We start from the raw sequence: 13,862 nt of genomic DNA on the forward strand, positions 1-13,862 counted from the left end.
CTTCTCTTTTAAACCTCGTCTCTGGCCCTTGCCTGGCCTGTTGGTGGCCGTCTCAGAAGGCACAAATCCTGGGTGACATTCCTCCTCAGTCACTCTCCATCTATAATGAATAAAATTTAAACGTCTTAGCCTGGCATTCAGGCCTTCCAAACATTGGTCCCAGGCCACATCTCCTGCCTTTTTGCTTTTCTCTCTTGACATACCCAGTGCTCCCGTGACATGGACCAGCCTGGCATTATCTTTAACATGTACAAAATTTGCTTGACCACCAAACTGCAAGTCTCTCAAGATCATAAATAAGACCCAGGACTTATTTATTTGTTTTTCCAACACTTGTAACCAGCTCTAGGCTAGATTTTTGCAAATATCCCAGAAACGTTTAATTTAGTTCACACTCTAAATAATAAATCATTGCATTTGGAAAATGGTTTTTTGTTTTTTGTTTTTTTCTCAGTAATACTCTCTTCCCTATTCGCTTGCTCACTGGAGATTTTTATTAAGTGTTGTTAAGAGAATTTGCTTCTGGAAGAGTTTTCTGTATTCTATTTAATGGAATGAGCAGTGTTTGCAGTATTGGTTGGGGTTTGCCACACGTTTTATAGGATGAGCTCTTGAAAGGTTTCTGAAAGAATTTTCCTGCTCCCCCCCCCTTTAATTATCCTCTTTTTTTCCTTCGTAAATTATGATAAAACCTCAAATGTTGCTTCAGGAACTTTGGTTGTTGTACAGCATACAGAAGTAATCAAAGAGCGAGATAACTTTTCTTTCTCTTTCTCTTGGTTCACTGTTTATTTTCATTTTTAAAAGAGGAATTTTGCAAAAATGTAATAGTGTATTTTCATATTTTAGATTATTTAATTTTATGCTTTCCGTTATTCAAAAATACCCCGACATTTTGGTGCCGTCTTCTGCAACAAACGCCACGCTGCGCCTTTCGTGAAGGCCCGAAGGTGTTTTCCTGAGGCTTGCCTGGAACTTGCATTTCCCCCGTCATTTCTGCGCCCTGGTTTGACCTGTTGTGTTTTCCTAGATTAATCCAACTATGATCATGGGAAATGGGGCTGAATGTTGATCTCGATCTTACCTGACCAAATTTCAGGTATTTCAGAAACACATGGCTTTCTCAAGAGAATTCGAATCACCTTCACCAGCGCTAGCCTCTCAGTTAAAGTACAAGGAGAATCAGAACGAATTCCTGTTTCTCTAACATTAATTTTTCATCCAATTTTGGCATACCTTTAGAAGCTGTGTCTTTGTCAGGAACCAAAATTTAATTCACTAAAAAATTCTATGAATCTTTTATTAAGCTAAGAGCAGCTACGAGCAACTCGAGGCTATCTGCCCAGGAGGTGTTCAATTCTTATTAATTAACAGTGATGAGCAAAACCTACCAGTACTGCGTCTCATTGACATCGTCTCAGGAAGATTTCTTTTTGGCTGTCTTTTCCTCTTGTGTTAATACTGAAGGTTTCCTTGAATTCTGCATTTATATTATCTAGGGGCAAACTTTGTACTGAGCTTCTCCTGTAACACTGAAAAATATTATCTTCCAATGACAGATAAATCAAATTCTCTGGCTACTAATTTAAGTTACGTATTTTTTTTTTTTATAGCATTTTTCAGTTCTGAGGAGGTTTACGAGGATTAACTAGTTAATCTTTCAATCTTCAATAAGTAGTATGAACCACTATTTATGGAGGCTAAGAAGAAACGCCTCAGTCTCCTAGTAGATAAGGGTCTGTTTCAGGATTTGGATGCCTGCCCTCTTTCCCCATTGCGGACAGTCCTGTGAGTTTTCACTGATGCACTCAGAAGGTGTGGATGTTGCTGTCTCAGAGATCTTGATGTGGGGGGTTTTCTTGCTGTAGAAGGAGGGGCACTCCGAGTCCAGCGGATCCTGGTGTCAGCTTACTTACTAACCAGACCCATAATTTGGCTCATCATATATCTCATTTTACAGATAAGAAAAATGACACTCAGAAAGGTTAACAGAAATATTTACTTTGCTAACCTCCTAGGGCTGTTGTAAGGATCAAGGAAACAGTATAATTACCAATACTTTTTACACTGTCAATTGCTATGTAGTCATACTTTGCATTATGGCTATTACACATATAGTTTTATACATTTATTGTGTCTAACTTGATACTTTTGTATTTATTTCAAACAGAATTCAGTAAGGGAAGGTCCTTCTTGGACTCTGCCTAAAAAGATTTAGTTATTGAAATGCCTGAGATAATCTCACTGCATCACATATCTTTCTCTGAGAGAAGACCCTCAAACCAAATTACAGTAAAGCACAAACCTTGGAGATCAAAGATAACGTTAAATCATCACTGTTTCTGCCTTATATTCTGTCTTCCAGAGTATAGGTATATGAGAAAATGAGAAAACATAAGTAAAGAGGCTCACGTGTTTATATACATAGAAGCCAAGTGCTTTTGCATAATTGAATAGAATGGAGTCATTCGAGTATCAGGGGCGCATTTCTCGTGTATGGGGACAGCATCCTTAAGAGGGAATTAGAAGTATTTGAGTAAGTAAGCAATAGCTAAAGAAACCTACATTTGGTCTAAGTTTCTCCTGAACTGTTTTCTCTTCTTACTCTGAGTCTAACCCCAAGAATAGCCGTAGGGTAGCATTTTGCTGTATATGAAATAGTTGCTCGTTGGGAGCATTCTCTATTATGCCAATAGAACTTGTGTATCCATTTCCCTTATGATCTAGAGATAGTAGCTGTATATTCAAGTTGAATGTATGGGTATGTGTCTGTGTGTTTTGTGAGTATCTGACTTTGGATCCCACCTTACCTTATCCTTATTCCATGGACCAAGGTACAGTAAATCAGTTGCCCCATGGCTGCCGGTGAGCCCTGTAGGCTGGGGGATGGGTGGCCGCTCTGTGAGTGGGGTCCAAGAAGTTCCCAGAGAACTTGCATTAGTATCTGTCAGGTTCACTTTGCAGGATTCTGGTTGCTGGTTTCTCCTAACGAGGCGCCTGTCTGTCTTGGATTCCTGGTGTCCACCTGCCTGGAGCTGTGAGGTTCCTCAGCTCTTGCTACTGTAACTCCCGACTTCCCGCCTCTTCCGACCTCTGGTAACTGCTTATTTCTCATACTTTCTTTCATGTGCATGGAGCTACTGTGCTTTCTTTCTGCTTAATCTAGATTGTTTAACATTGCAAAGTAATGCGTATTTTTACATATCCTACTAGACATATACTTTACAAAATAAAAGAAGAATTGCATTATGCATATTATCCTGCAACTTTCTTTTTCCCTTTACGAGTCTATCATGGAGCCCTTTCCATGCCTCTCATTCTTTCCAGCTTCTAAATAGAGTTCCCATGGTGTACCATCCAAACCCAAGTGGTGGTGGTGGCGGCGGGGGGGGTATATCATACACTATTTAAGCAGTTCCCTTATGGATGGACTTTGGGTCGTTTCCCATTTTTATTGTAAGTGATGCTTCCATAATTTTTGTTGTTCACATATATGTTATTGTGCACTGGTTTGAGGATAGCATAGAAATAAATTCCTTGTGGAATTCTTGGGTCAAAAGATTTGTACATTTAAAATCGACAGATACTACAGTTTGATAGTCCAAAATGGCCTATAAAACTTGTAGATTCTACCAACAGTGACTGCGAGTACCTAGTTATCTATACTCTCACCAGCAATTATCAGATGAAAAAATTGACTGAATTTTCATTTCACTGATTACTGGTGAGGCTCTGCCTCTTATTAGATGTGTACTATCCTTTTTCATTCCTTGCCTCATCTATGAATTACCTCTCGATAACATTTTTTTTTCTATTGTGAAGTTTATCTTAGGGATTCGTAAGAATTCCTTCTGTATCGTGGATACTGTTATACATGTTGCAAATATTGTCCCCATTCTGTTTCTGTACTTTTAACCTTGTTTATAGTGCCTGGCCCACAATGTACTCTGATCTCTCCACATTTTTGCCTGGGGAGCTAGGTTTCACTATCATTAGAATACCTGGAGTGAGAGTGTTCTAGAAGTAAAAGAGACTGCCTGTTAGCTGAAAACATGTGCTTTTATCACACCATCCTCTCTCTAATGGGTGTTCTTAAGAGAGAGCCCTAAAGGTCTGGATAGACTCTTATTTGAAATTGGTTTATATATAAATATACATGTATATATACATATGTGCATATATAGATAGAAAGATTCAGAGCAAGAGACTCTTGAGGGAGGGGAGAGATAGATGTAGATATATATACACACTTATTGTTGATTTGATGTTGTTTTCTAATGAATGAAGGGATCGTAACCTTTGCAGATGAATTAGATGAGTTTTTCTGAGTTGGCCATTTATTATAGTGGTATTATATTCATTTGTTCTTATGCTTCTAGATTCAATTGGATCTGTCAGTATAAACCATTTTCTCTGTGGTGTCTGCAAGGTTATTGACCTAAGTCCTGGATATATGGAGCAATTTGCTAAATTATTGACATCCATTTTATATAAAGTCATAGCGTCTGATAGGATCAGAAAATTGTTTATCTGAGAAGCCATTAATCCCCAGGATCATAGAAACAAAGCCTACATGGTGGCCGACATATTCATTTATCCTGCAAACATTTTTTACATCCTACTATGTGCCGGATACTGAGGATAGAAAGATGACTAAGACAAGGTCTGTGGCTGATCTCACAGTACAGGGGTAGTGATTGGTAAGCAAGCATATCCAAGTGCACATACTAGATGAGAGATAAGAGGATTTGGGGGGCACACCATTCCCCTTACTTTCGAATTCTCTCTTGAAAAATGAGCTCGATTTTATCAGCAGACTAAGAAAAGGACATTTAAGGAACATTCCAGAAATTGCTGGAATGTGCAAAAGGCAAAAGTCATGAAAGAACACGGTGAGTTTGTGAAATGCGTGGCTGTAGCATAGAGTGAGGGCTGTCACAGGAAGGCAGAGAGCAGGGACCAGGCTGGGTTATAAATAGTCCTGTATGCCATGCCGGGGAACTAAAATGTTGTCCTAAACAGAAGGGGAACAAGATCAGCATTTTAGCAAAGTCTTAGTGGTCACTGCCCTTGAGCAGGCACAGATGCTACCCGGAAGGTCATTGTAGTGGCTTAGAGCTGTCACAGACCTGAGCAGTGACAGTGAAAATGGAAAAGACAGGATGGGAATATGAGTTTATGTACACAGTGCAACCAGTAGGAACTGGTCACCAGACTGAGAGGGATGAGACCAAGGGAGGCAGAGGCGTGAGGGGAAGCCGGAAGGCAGGTTGAACTCTCGATGTATTAGATCGGGCCGCTGGATAGAGGTTGCACCTACTAAAGAAACTAGAGACTAAAGGGGAAAAAAATGTGTTTGACTTTAGTTTGGTCCCTGGTGACCTGGACTGAGCAACATCCAGGTAGAGATGTCTATTTAGCAGGTGAAAATATTGCACTAGCGTATCCGAAGGAGATAAGGGTTAGTCACCTAGGTGTGTTAAGCTACCTGTATGCTAGACACAGCTGTAGAGAGTCAACGACATTGTCTAGGGTAATACATGGATTGCAAAGAAAATGTAGGCCTAGGAGGATGTGTGTATACGAATTTTGAGAAACACCCATATTTAAGAAGGTAGATTGCTGGAATGTAGGCAGTGTGGAACAGAGATGTTTGTTTTGCTGATCGCTATGGCCTAAGCACTCTGTAAATCCTTCCTAAACAAATGTAAAGTAGGAGGGAGATAAACCATCCAAAGGGCCTGAGAACGAATCATCGAATCATCATCGGAGATGAAGAGAACAGGCATTGAATTGGATTGTCAAAGTCAGGGAATGAGAGAGAGGTGATTTTCAAGAAAGAGATTAACGAAGGGTATTCAGTGCTGCTGTAAGGGGTGAAGGGGACTGCAAACTTTCAGTTAGCAGACCTTCAAGAGGGTGTGGAAAGTGTCGGGGAGCTGAGGGACCCTTGGGGAGGAACCAGCCAGGAGAATGCCCGAGTGGCTGTCTGGTTAAAGAACCGAAAATGAGCCTTATTTGCATTATGAGTGGTACTAGTCTTGTCACTCGCTTCACTTAACCAAACCTGTCATTCTCTGCTCTGGTCTGTGACAGTGACAGTAGTTCTTGACATGTCCAGCATCATTAGCGTCCCCTGGGAACCCATTAGAAGTTCCGACTCTCAGGTTCGCCCAGTCCCACTGAATCAGAAGCTCTGGGGGTGAGGCCCAGCAGTATGCATTTTAATGAGCCTTCTGGGTGATTCGGGCACATTCTGACGTTTGAGAGCCACTGGCTTGTAACATCATTTTGAGAAACATGAGCACAGTTGAGCTCTGAAGTGTGGGCTTTCGAGAGTCCGAATGCTAGGAGCCCAGATTTACAGGCCAGAGAGCAGCAGAAACAAAGCACTGCCCTCCCTCCTGAAATGTGACATGGGCATTCAGCTCTCACGTGTGCAGATCGAAAGACGAGATGAGAGCTCCCTCATTCCTCTACCGAGTCTCAAATTTCTTGTTGTGACATTAAACGATAGTACCTAAGGACATGCTCTGCTTTAATAGAATGTGGTTTTCCTACTTTTATTAAAGGCCTGTGATCCCCTAGTTCTGTTTTTCTGTCCTTAACATACCATCTGATATTTTTATCTTTGGCATGCCTCATCGGTGTAACTGTTGAAAAAGCTTGAGACGCTGACAAATGTTTACCCTGATTTCACTGCAGGTTTATTGAAATGTTTTGTTTTGTTTTGTTTTCCCTGTCCTACCAGGTCTGTGAGCTGGATATTATCTTTAATTTTGAAAAGGCTTATTTTATCCTGGACGAATTTATAATAGGTGGAGAAATTCAGGAAACATCCAAGAAATCAGCTGTCAAAGCTATTGAAGATTCTGATATGTTACAAGAGGTCAGTACTCAGTTTCTCATGCAATGGGAAAAACGACGATGATTATGCTGGTGATGATGGTGATGGTGGTGATGGTGGTGATGGCGGTTGTGGTGATGGTGATAATGGTGGGGGTGGGGGTGGGGGTGATGGTGGTATTTATATATTAGCCAATACATACTGAGTGCTTACTCTGTGCTGAGTACAGTTTCAAAGCAACTTGCATGTATCATTTAATGATCACAGCAATTCTAAGAGGTAGATGGTATTGTTATCCTCATTTTAAAGATGTAAACTACGACACAGAGAGGTTAAATGACCTGCTCAATGTCACACCCCTAGTAACTATGGAATAGAGATTTGAACGCAGGCAATTGGGCTCCAGAGTCTTCGCTCTTCATGTTTGACTGAGCTATTTAGTGAGGATGCCTCATTATCAAAAAGCTATCAAATACTTGGTGATTTTCGTTCTCTAGAATAATTTTACGAGAGGTATAAAAAGACTTTCATTAAAATGTCTGGGCTGCCGTGGGAAGGCAGGATGGCAGTACATCAGTTACTTCATTTGCCAGAGATATGAGGACTTTATTATCGAAGATGGCATTTATCATTTTAATTAAAATTTCTTACACCTCCTGGGGAGGTTGTATGTGTGCTCTTATTTGCATAAATAAGTTGGGAATGCTGCGGCTTGCTTGCCAAGGTCTAAATGGGCCCTGAAGCATCAATTTTGTTGTGCTCCTGACTCTGTGATACTCATATAAATTTTTTAGGTACAGTCCAGACTTCGTTGTACCTAATGTACCTAAAGAGGGAGCTCACATTAGCCCCTTTTATCTTCCTAGGGACACTGTAAAAAAGAGCGCTTCACCCCACTGGCCTTCGCCCCTCTAGGTGCTTGTTCCCCTGGCATCATTGGGTCTTTCCATCTCTTTCTCTTTTCATAACAGAAATCCAGAGATTCCAGAGAGTTACAAAGTATCTTTGAAAAGTTAGCATTAAAGCCATTCTTCCTGCCGTTTGGGAATAAGAGCCTGATCAAGTTAATAAAACAGTGCGAGGCATGATTTCCCGTCAACTGTTCGCGCACACCTTTGAGCTGGTTACATGCTCCTGCCCATCCAGAGGCCCAGTCCTCAGGTGAACGGCCGCTGAGATAGGCGTCTGTTTGAGTGGGTACCGATCAGACCTCGCACGTGCCTGCAAGGAAGCTCGGGCATTTATCACTTCAAAAAATGCACTTAAACTTTCCGATGTTTACTTGGCTCTCCCCAGATGCCACAGGAAGGGAATTTTACAAGGTATTTGAGAAATCAGCGGTTCGGAAATTTCGCAGAGCAACCTTTCTTAAAATATGCCAGGGGTCATTTATAATTCTATCTTCAGGGCCCTTACTATGGATTTTCCTTATAGGAGACGCAGACTTTAAACAGGGTCTTTTGGCACTCCAGTAATTAAAGGTTCTTGAATTAGGGCCAAGACACACCTGGCTGGTTTTGGACAGCTCCCCTCTACCTCTTCCCATAGGAGAAAGAGTTTTGAAGAGCTTGCAGTATACTGGGTACTTTGAGTTCCGTTTAAATCTTGGGAGCAGGTATTTTAAGCGAGAGGCCTTTCACAATTAAATGTAAACTGGTAGTTCATGTCCCTGGTAATTGAGTGGAAGGCCTTGATGAATAAGTCTCAGGGGACCCTCCAGTTAGCCCCCATGTCCCCATAGTGAGCGGGCAATGTCATGACTGCCCCTAAATCTCTCTCGTTGACTTAACAGCACTTAGCAAATTAAAACAGCATCATCAATGTTCTCTTGGCCTCTAGTACTTAAGCTAACTAAGTCAATGAACATTTGCAGAGCTGGTTAAAAAATTGACGTTATGTATCTGGTTTGTTTTGTATATTCAGTCAGACATGTTTAGAAAGAGTGAGCATATGTAATATAACTGCATCATGAAAAAAAATTATTGCTTTCTTTTTTTTCTGTCCTCGGGACCTAAGCATGTATTTGTAGTTAATAAAGGTTAAAAGAGGCCTTTGTTACATCACTTTCACTTTTAGCCCAACTAAAAACCCTGACGTAACCCCTGAGACTTTCCCTAGATCTCTCCCTGATAAAAGTTTCTTAGAATAAAAGGCTGCCTTCACATATTTCATAAGAAAATACAGAGTTTTAAGTCTCCAAATGCCGAAAGCTTATTCCGAGTGTGCTTGAGCTAGACATTGATAACATGGAAAGAGACGAACAATTTTTTTCCCCTCTTTTATCTGCACCCCACCCCCCACCTCCACCCCTGACCTGTGGATGTTGCCATCTCCCCTTTAGAACTGGATCTCTGAGGACGGGGTGTCTCCTCCCACAGGCTCACGGTGCACACCTGGGGCCTGGCACACCCAGGGTATATCCGTGGGTCCACCTGGGGCACGAACCCAAGACCTTCTGCATGTAAAGCAGACATGCTAACCGCTACACTATGGAACCACCCCTGACACGAGCAGTTTAATTGCTTGGGGGTGACTTTAGGCGATGCCTTATTTTGAAGGGAACAGCTAAGCCCTGTGGACTACAGTGCAAAGTGATTAGAAGGAAAAAAGAAACCCTGGAAAAAAGATAGTGACCGGGAACTGTAGAAGTTGCAATTCTTAGGTCTGTCAGTGTGGGCGACAAACAGAAGACGTTTTGATCACAGAATAAGAAAGCAAGTTCAGAAGGGAGGGTCATTAGCTCGAGCAATAAGATACCTCTCATATATACGTGTGTAGATTCATGAGCAACGGCTCGATGCAGCCCAACATTGTCACCCCTTAAAGCACAAATCATGTCAACAGCTAAGCCAAATCACAGCGCGGTAAAAAGTCACAGCACGCGCAGTGCCGACGGGTCACAGGAGGGCTCCCGGGATGCGGACGCCAGGCCTCCTGCGAAAGGCCGGGGCAGAGCTCTTTCAGGTTGTGCCAGCTCTAAAGAGTCTCTTCCAACCTTTAGGGTAGGAAGAGCAAGAAAATACCAACCTTACCCATTGCCGGTCCATCGAATCTGAGTAGCGGCATGGCTCAGCAAGGGCAGCTCATGCGGTGTTTCGCAGGTCGAGTTAGTGCCAGTAACTAGATGCCAGGAACTGCGAAGCTGGTAAAGGGACAACTCCAGGGCCTTTCCAGGGCCTTTTGCTGTCCCAGGCCCCTTCCCAGGCCGCAGCCTCGCGTAGTCAAATTTTCAAATGCAACGTATCATAACTGCAATGAACATGTGGCCGTACAACGAATATAAGATATTATTGAGGTGTGTCAGGCCCTTAATGATCGAAAACCACATGCCGTTGCTGTGGATATTGTGATACTTGTCACCTTTGAAAAATTCGCGATCCACTCTCATTTCTTTTCTCGTTCTGAATCAGCTTTATACCCACTTTTGTGTTTGTGACTTTGGACCCCTTTTTAAATGGTGTGAACTTTAGGATGCTACAAAACAGGCCTGGGTCCCTAGCCAATACGATACCCCTGCTAAGTTTCAAGACGCAAGCAGCATCTCTAGGAGAAGGTACAGGGCAGAGGTCTTAGGGTGTGGGCTTCTCTTGGCCACTGCTCATCTAGGAAGTATAAGAGCCCAATAGGAACGTGTGGATGACTGACCACAAGTATGTTCAGCAGAGGAGCACTGGAATTCTAAATATCGCTGGTGTCCTCTGAGCAATCTTGCTTGGCCTCGGACTCGGTCTGTTTGATCCATGCTAGTTCATGTGTTCCTGGCAGGTGCAGGTGAATCACATACCCTGGGGTTCAGGCTTAAGAACACACCGAGCATCACAGATTGAGCTCTCAAAGACCGGGGTGTTGCCTAAGGGTCCCCACCTTGATCTCCGTCATTGATTCAACCCAGAGGCCACTGTGTTATACAAACGTTATAAAGATGAGTGCAAGAGAAAGTCCATCCATCATGCATGGCCAAGGGCTTATAACATCACTGTAACTTTGAACTCTGCCTGTAATTTGAACCCATTCGAATACTTTTTTTTTTTTTAAAGTGCTGGAAAAAAAATTATGGCCTTGTGCCATGTTAGCAAGGGTGACTAATGAGGAAGATGGAATAAACATAATTTGTATACTTTAGAGGAAAATCTTTTCAAAATATGCAGCAAAGAATCTTAAGAATTCTCATAGTTTATCCATATCTCGGCAATAGTGTAATAAAGAGATTCTGCACAGTATCTAAAAAATTACATGTTATATAAACAGATTCAGCTTTCTCGCATACGTGTGCCTGGTGATGGTCCTCATGATCATTTTAGCAGACACTTATCTGAAGTCAACAGTGGTATCTTGGCAGCTATCACTTTAGTATTTGTCTTATCAGACATTAACTTTATGATCGAGCTTAGTTTCTTCTTGGTTGAAAGTTAGTTCCAGCCATATGAATGTGTATACAAATTGTATTCAAACTTTAAACCATTGGAATGCAACGATTTATGTCCGTAAATACTTTTCAAAACTACTTTTCAATAATGGCAAAGAAATAAGTAATGAAAAAGATCTCACAGGCTGCTAAAGAACGTGGCTTAAGGGAAAATTGTTCTAATTTATTGTTCTTTTTCAGACAATGGAAGAATACATGAACAAGCCTACATTTTAACTGGAAGACTCTGAGTGCTGCGTGTTGTGGACTTGTAAAGAAGCAATGCTTTTGCATCCAGTTATTTGAGAGAGCCTCTAGCACCATGCCAAAAATAACTCAAAAGGGATTTTTTTTTAACTAGCAAAAATTAAAGTTGTTTAACATATTTATCATGATTACATGTCTGTCTTATACTATATATGATTAGTTATTGTAGCTCCTGATGTTAAAATTACTGCTTCATAACTCAATTCACTGAATATTTGTTTGCAATGTGTTAACTCTATGTAATATTTGTAAACTAATTTAAATACATTTGTTGCAATATGTTTTTGTTGCATTCCATCTTCTACTGCCAGGCTGAAAGCTGTATTGTAATAATCCATGATTTTGAATGTAAAATATATCTTGTATCAATACTTTTCTAAATGTTTAGCTTTTAAAATTATATGATAATTCAAATTTATGTTATAGTTCAGAGTTCATACATAATGCTAGACATTTTTAATACACTTAATAATACTGTAATTTCAGTCCAGTTACAATATTTCTGATTTTAATGTCCTGAATATATTTATTTTTTCAGAGTTGGAGTAAAGAAAAATAACCAAAGATAGTATAGGATTTAAGTGTTTTTTGAGGCCTTGGAAGCTGCTCTCTTGGCTAAGGTTTAAGTTTTACCTTTAAATTGAAAATAAGGGGCAGCCCAATAAGGTCATGTTTTCTACAATCCCTATATATTTATTAAGGTTTTTAGACACCTGGAGTTAGTGTCTATGACTTCCCTTATTATAAAAATAGTGTAATAGAGATTAATTACAGTAATAATTATTATTACTACTATTATTTTAATAATCTTTTTCTTCTAAGCTCTCTTAGTTGCTTGAGATTTTGTTTCGAATATGTTTTAATGTATATTTAAGATATTTGAAAGTTTACTTTTTATTAGCCCGATTTAGAGCATTTAAAATTACATCCTATATGGAAAATGCCTTTTCTCCATTTTTCCCCCTCACCCCCAACCCCAACAAAAATATTTGCTGCTGACCATTCTCATTGTGTACATGTCACGTTCGCGCTTCCTGGAATGAAAGTTCTATATAACCAGGGAGTGAATATGATCAGACATTGTAGGGAAATAGCTCGTAATGTTCCATCTTGGCAGCCCGTCTCAGCTGTGCATTTTCATCGTTAGTTTTGGGGTCTGGTCACATTCGCACTAGAGCCATTAGGTGCTTTTTCTAAGAGTGTGCTTGTTATTGGATTCTCTAGCAAATCCCACAGGGTAGACTTTAGAGAATGTGCTCTTGGATTCATCTTACTAGACATATTTAGGGGAAAATGGTACAAGCAGAAGAACAGAAGAAAAAATTGACCAATTCCTCAATATAACTATTATCAAATGGAAATAATTCGGGGTAGTATGTGAAGTAATTATTGTGCTTTTAATATTGAATATTTCCTCAGATAATAACGTAACTACAATTATGGCATCAGATTGAAGGTTAAGTATCATTTTTGATCACTTTGTTTACTTTAGGTGTTCAGTTTGTGGTTTAGCTTTTCATTGTTATGAATATGGTGGGACTCTATTTTTAAAAAGTTTTGGAAAAATGGACTTATGTAAATCCATCACAGTCTTCTGGTTCTTCTGAACTTTTCCACCATTTTTGGATGAAGTTATTTATTAAACATCATTCAAATGTACTACACACATTCTGGAGAATTTTATATTAGATACTGTCTAGCTATAGACAGGGCTTCTCAAGGCTCCATGTCACCCTCACACACCAAAAATGAACAAAACAATATGGCATGCTGGGGTAAAATTGAGAGATTTGGGAGACATCTTTTGTGGGCATTGGTGAAAATAATCATCATGCTTTCTGTATATTATATAATCGTACTAAAACTGCCAAGTGAAAGAGAAGACAATAAATATCAGAGTTGTATAAAACTTCCAAATAAAATATTTTTAAGTTTTTAAATGAAGAACTTGAGTAAAATTTCTTTTTAAGTTAAGAGTTTATGCTTGAAATTGCCACCTACGATTCTCGGTGAAGACCTTTGAACATGACCTTTCCGTTTCCTTGGTACTTACCATTAAGGAGAAACTTCACACGCAGCTGACAACAAAGGAGGACATGGGAGGGAAATGGCCTGTCCCTGTTGATTTCTTCCTCCCCATCACCCACATTCGAATGATCTAATCTCTTTACCTAAAGTTAATGACGCAATCGTCCTTAAAATCTAACGTCTCCTTTTCTTTCATTAACAAATGTGAAGTGGGCATTTACCGTGATAAAACAGATGGATGTTTAGGTCAAACTTCTTTCAGAATAAGTCTCCTAAAATAATGATAAAACTTTTCATCAAATATACACAGATATT

General features: G+C 40.2%; 1 protein-coding gene across 1 annotated transcript in view; it reads left to right on the forward strand.

The window, feature by feature from the left end:
• Positions 1-13,463, forward strand: part of AP1S3 (adaptor related protein complex 1 subunit sigma 3) — a 54,878-nt gene extending 41,415 nt beyond the window's left edge. The window contains exons 4-5 of the mRNA XM_016122892.2: positions 6,752-6,889; positions 11,454-13,463. Of these exons, the coding sequence (XP_015978378.1) occupies positions 6,752-6,889; positions 11,454-11,489 (174 nt within the window). The 3' untranslated portion in view covers positions 11,490-13,463. The remainder of the gene's footprint in view (positions 1-6,751; positions 6,890-11,453) is intronic.
• The last annotated feature ends 399 nt before the right edge of the window (positions 13,464-13,862 follow it).

The sequence above is a fragment of the Rousettus aegyptiacus genome, unplaced genomic scaffold (genome assembly GCF_014176215.1).
Source record: "Rousettus aegyptiacus isolate mRouAeg1 unplaced genomic scaffold, mRouAeg1.p scaffold_m13_p_2, whole genome shotgun sequence".
NCBI lineage: Eukaryota > Metazoa > Chordata > Mammalia > Chiroptera > Pteropodidae > Rousettus > Rousettus aegyptiacus.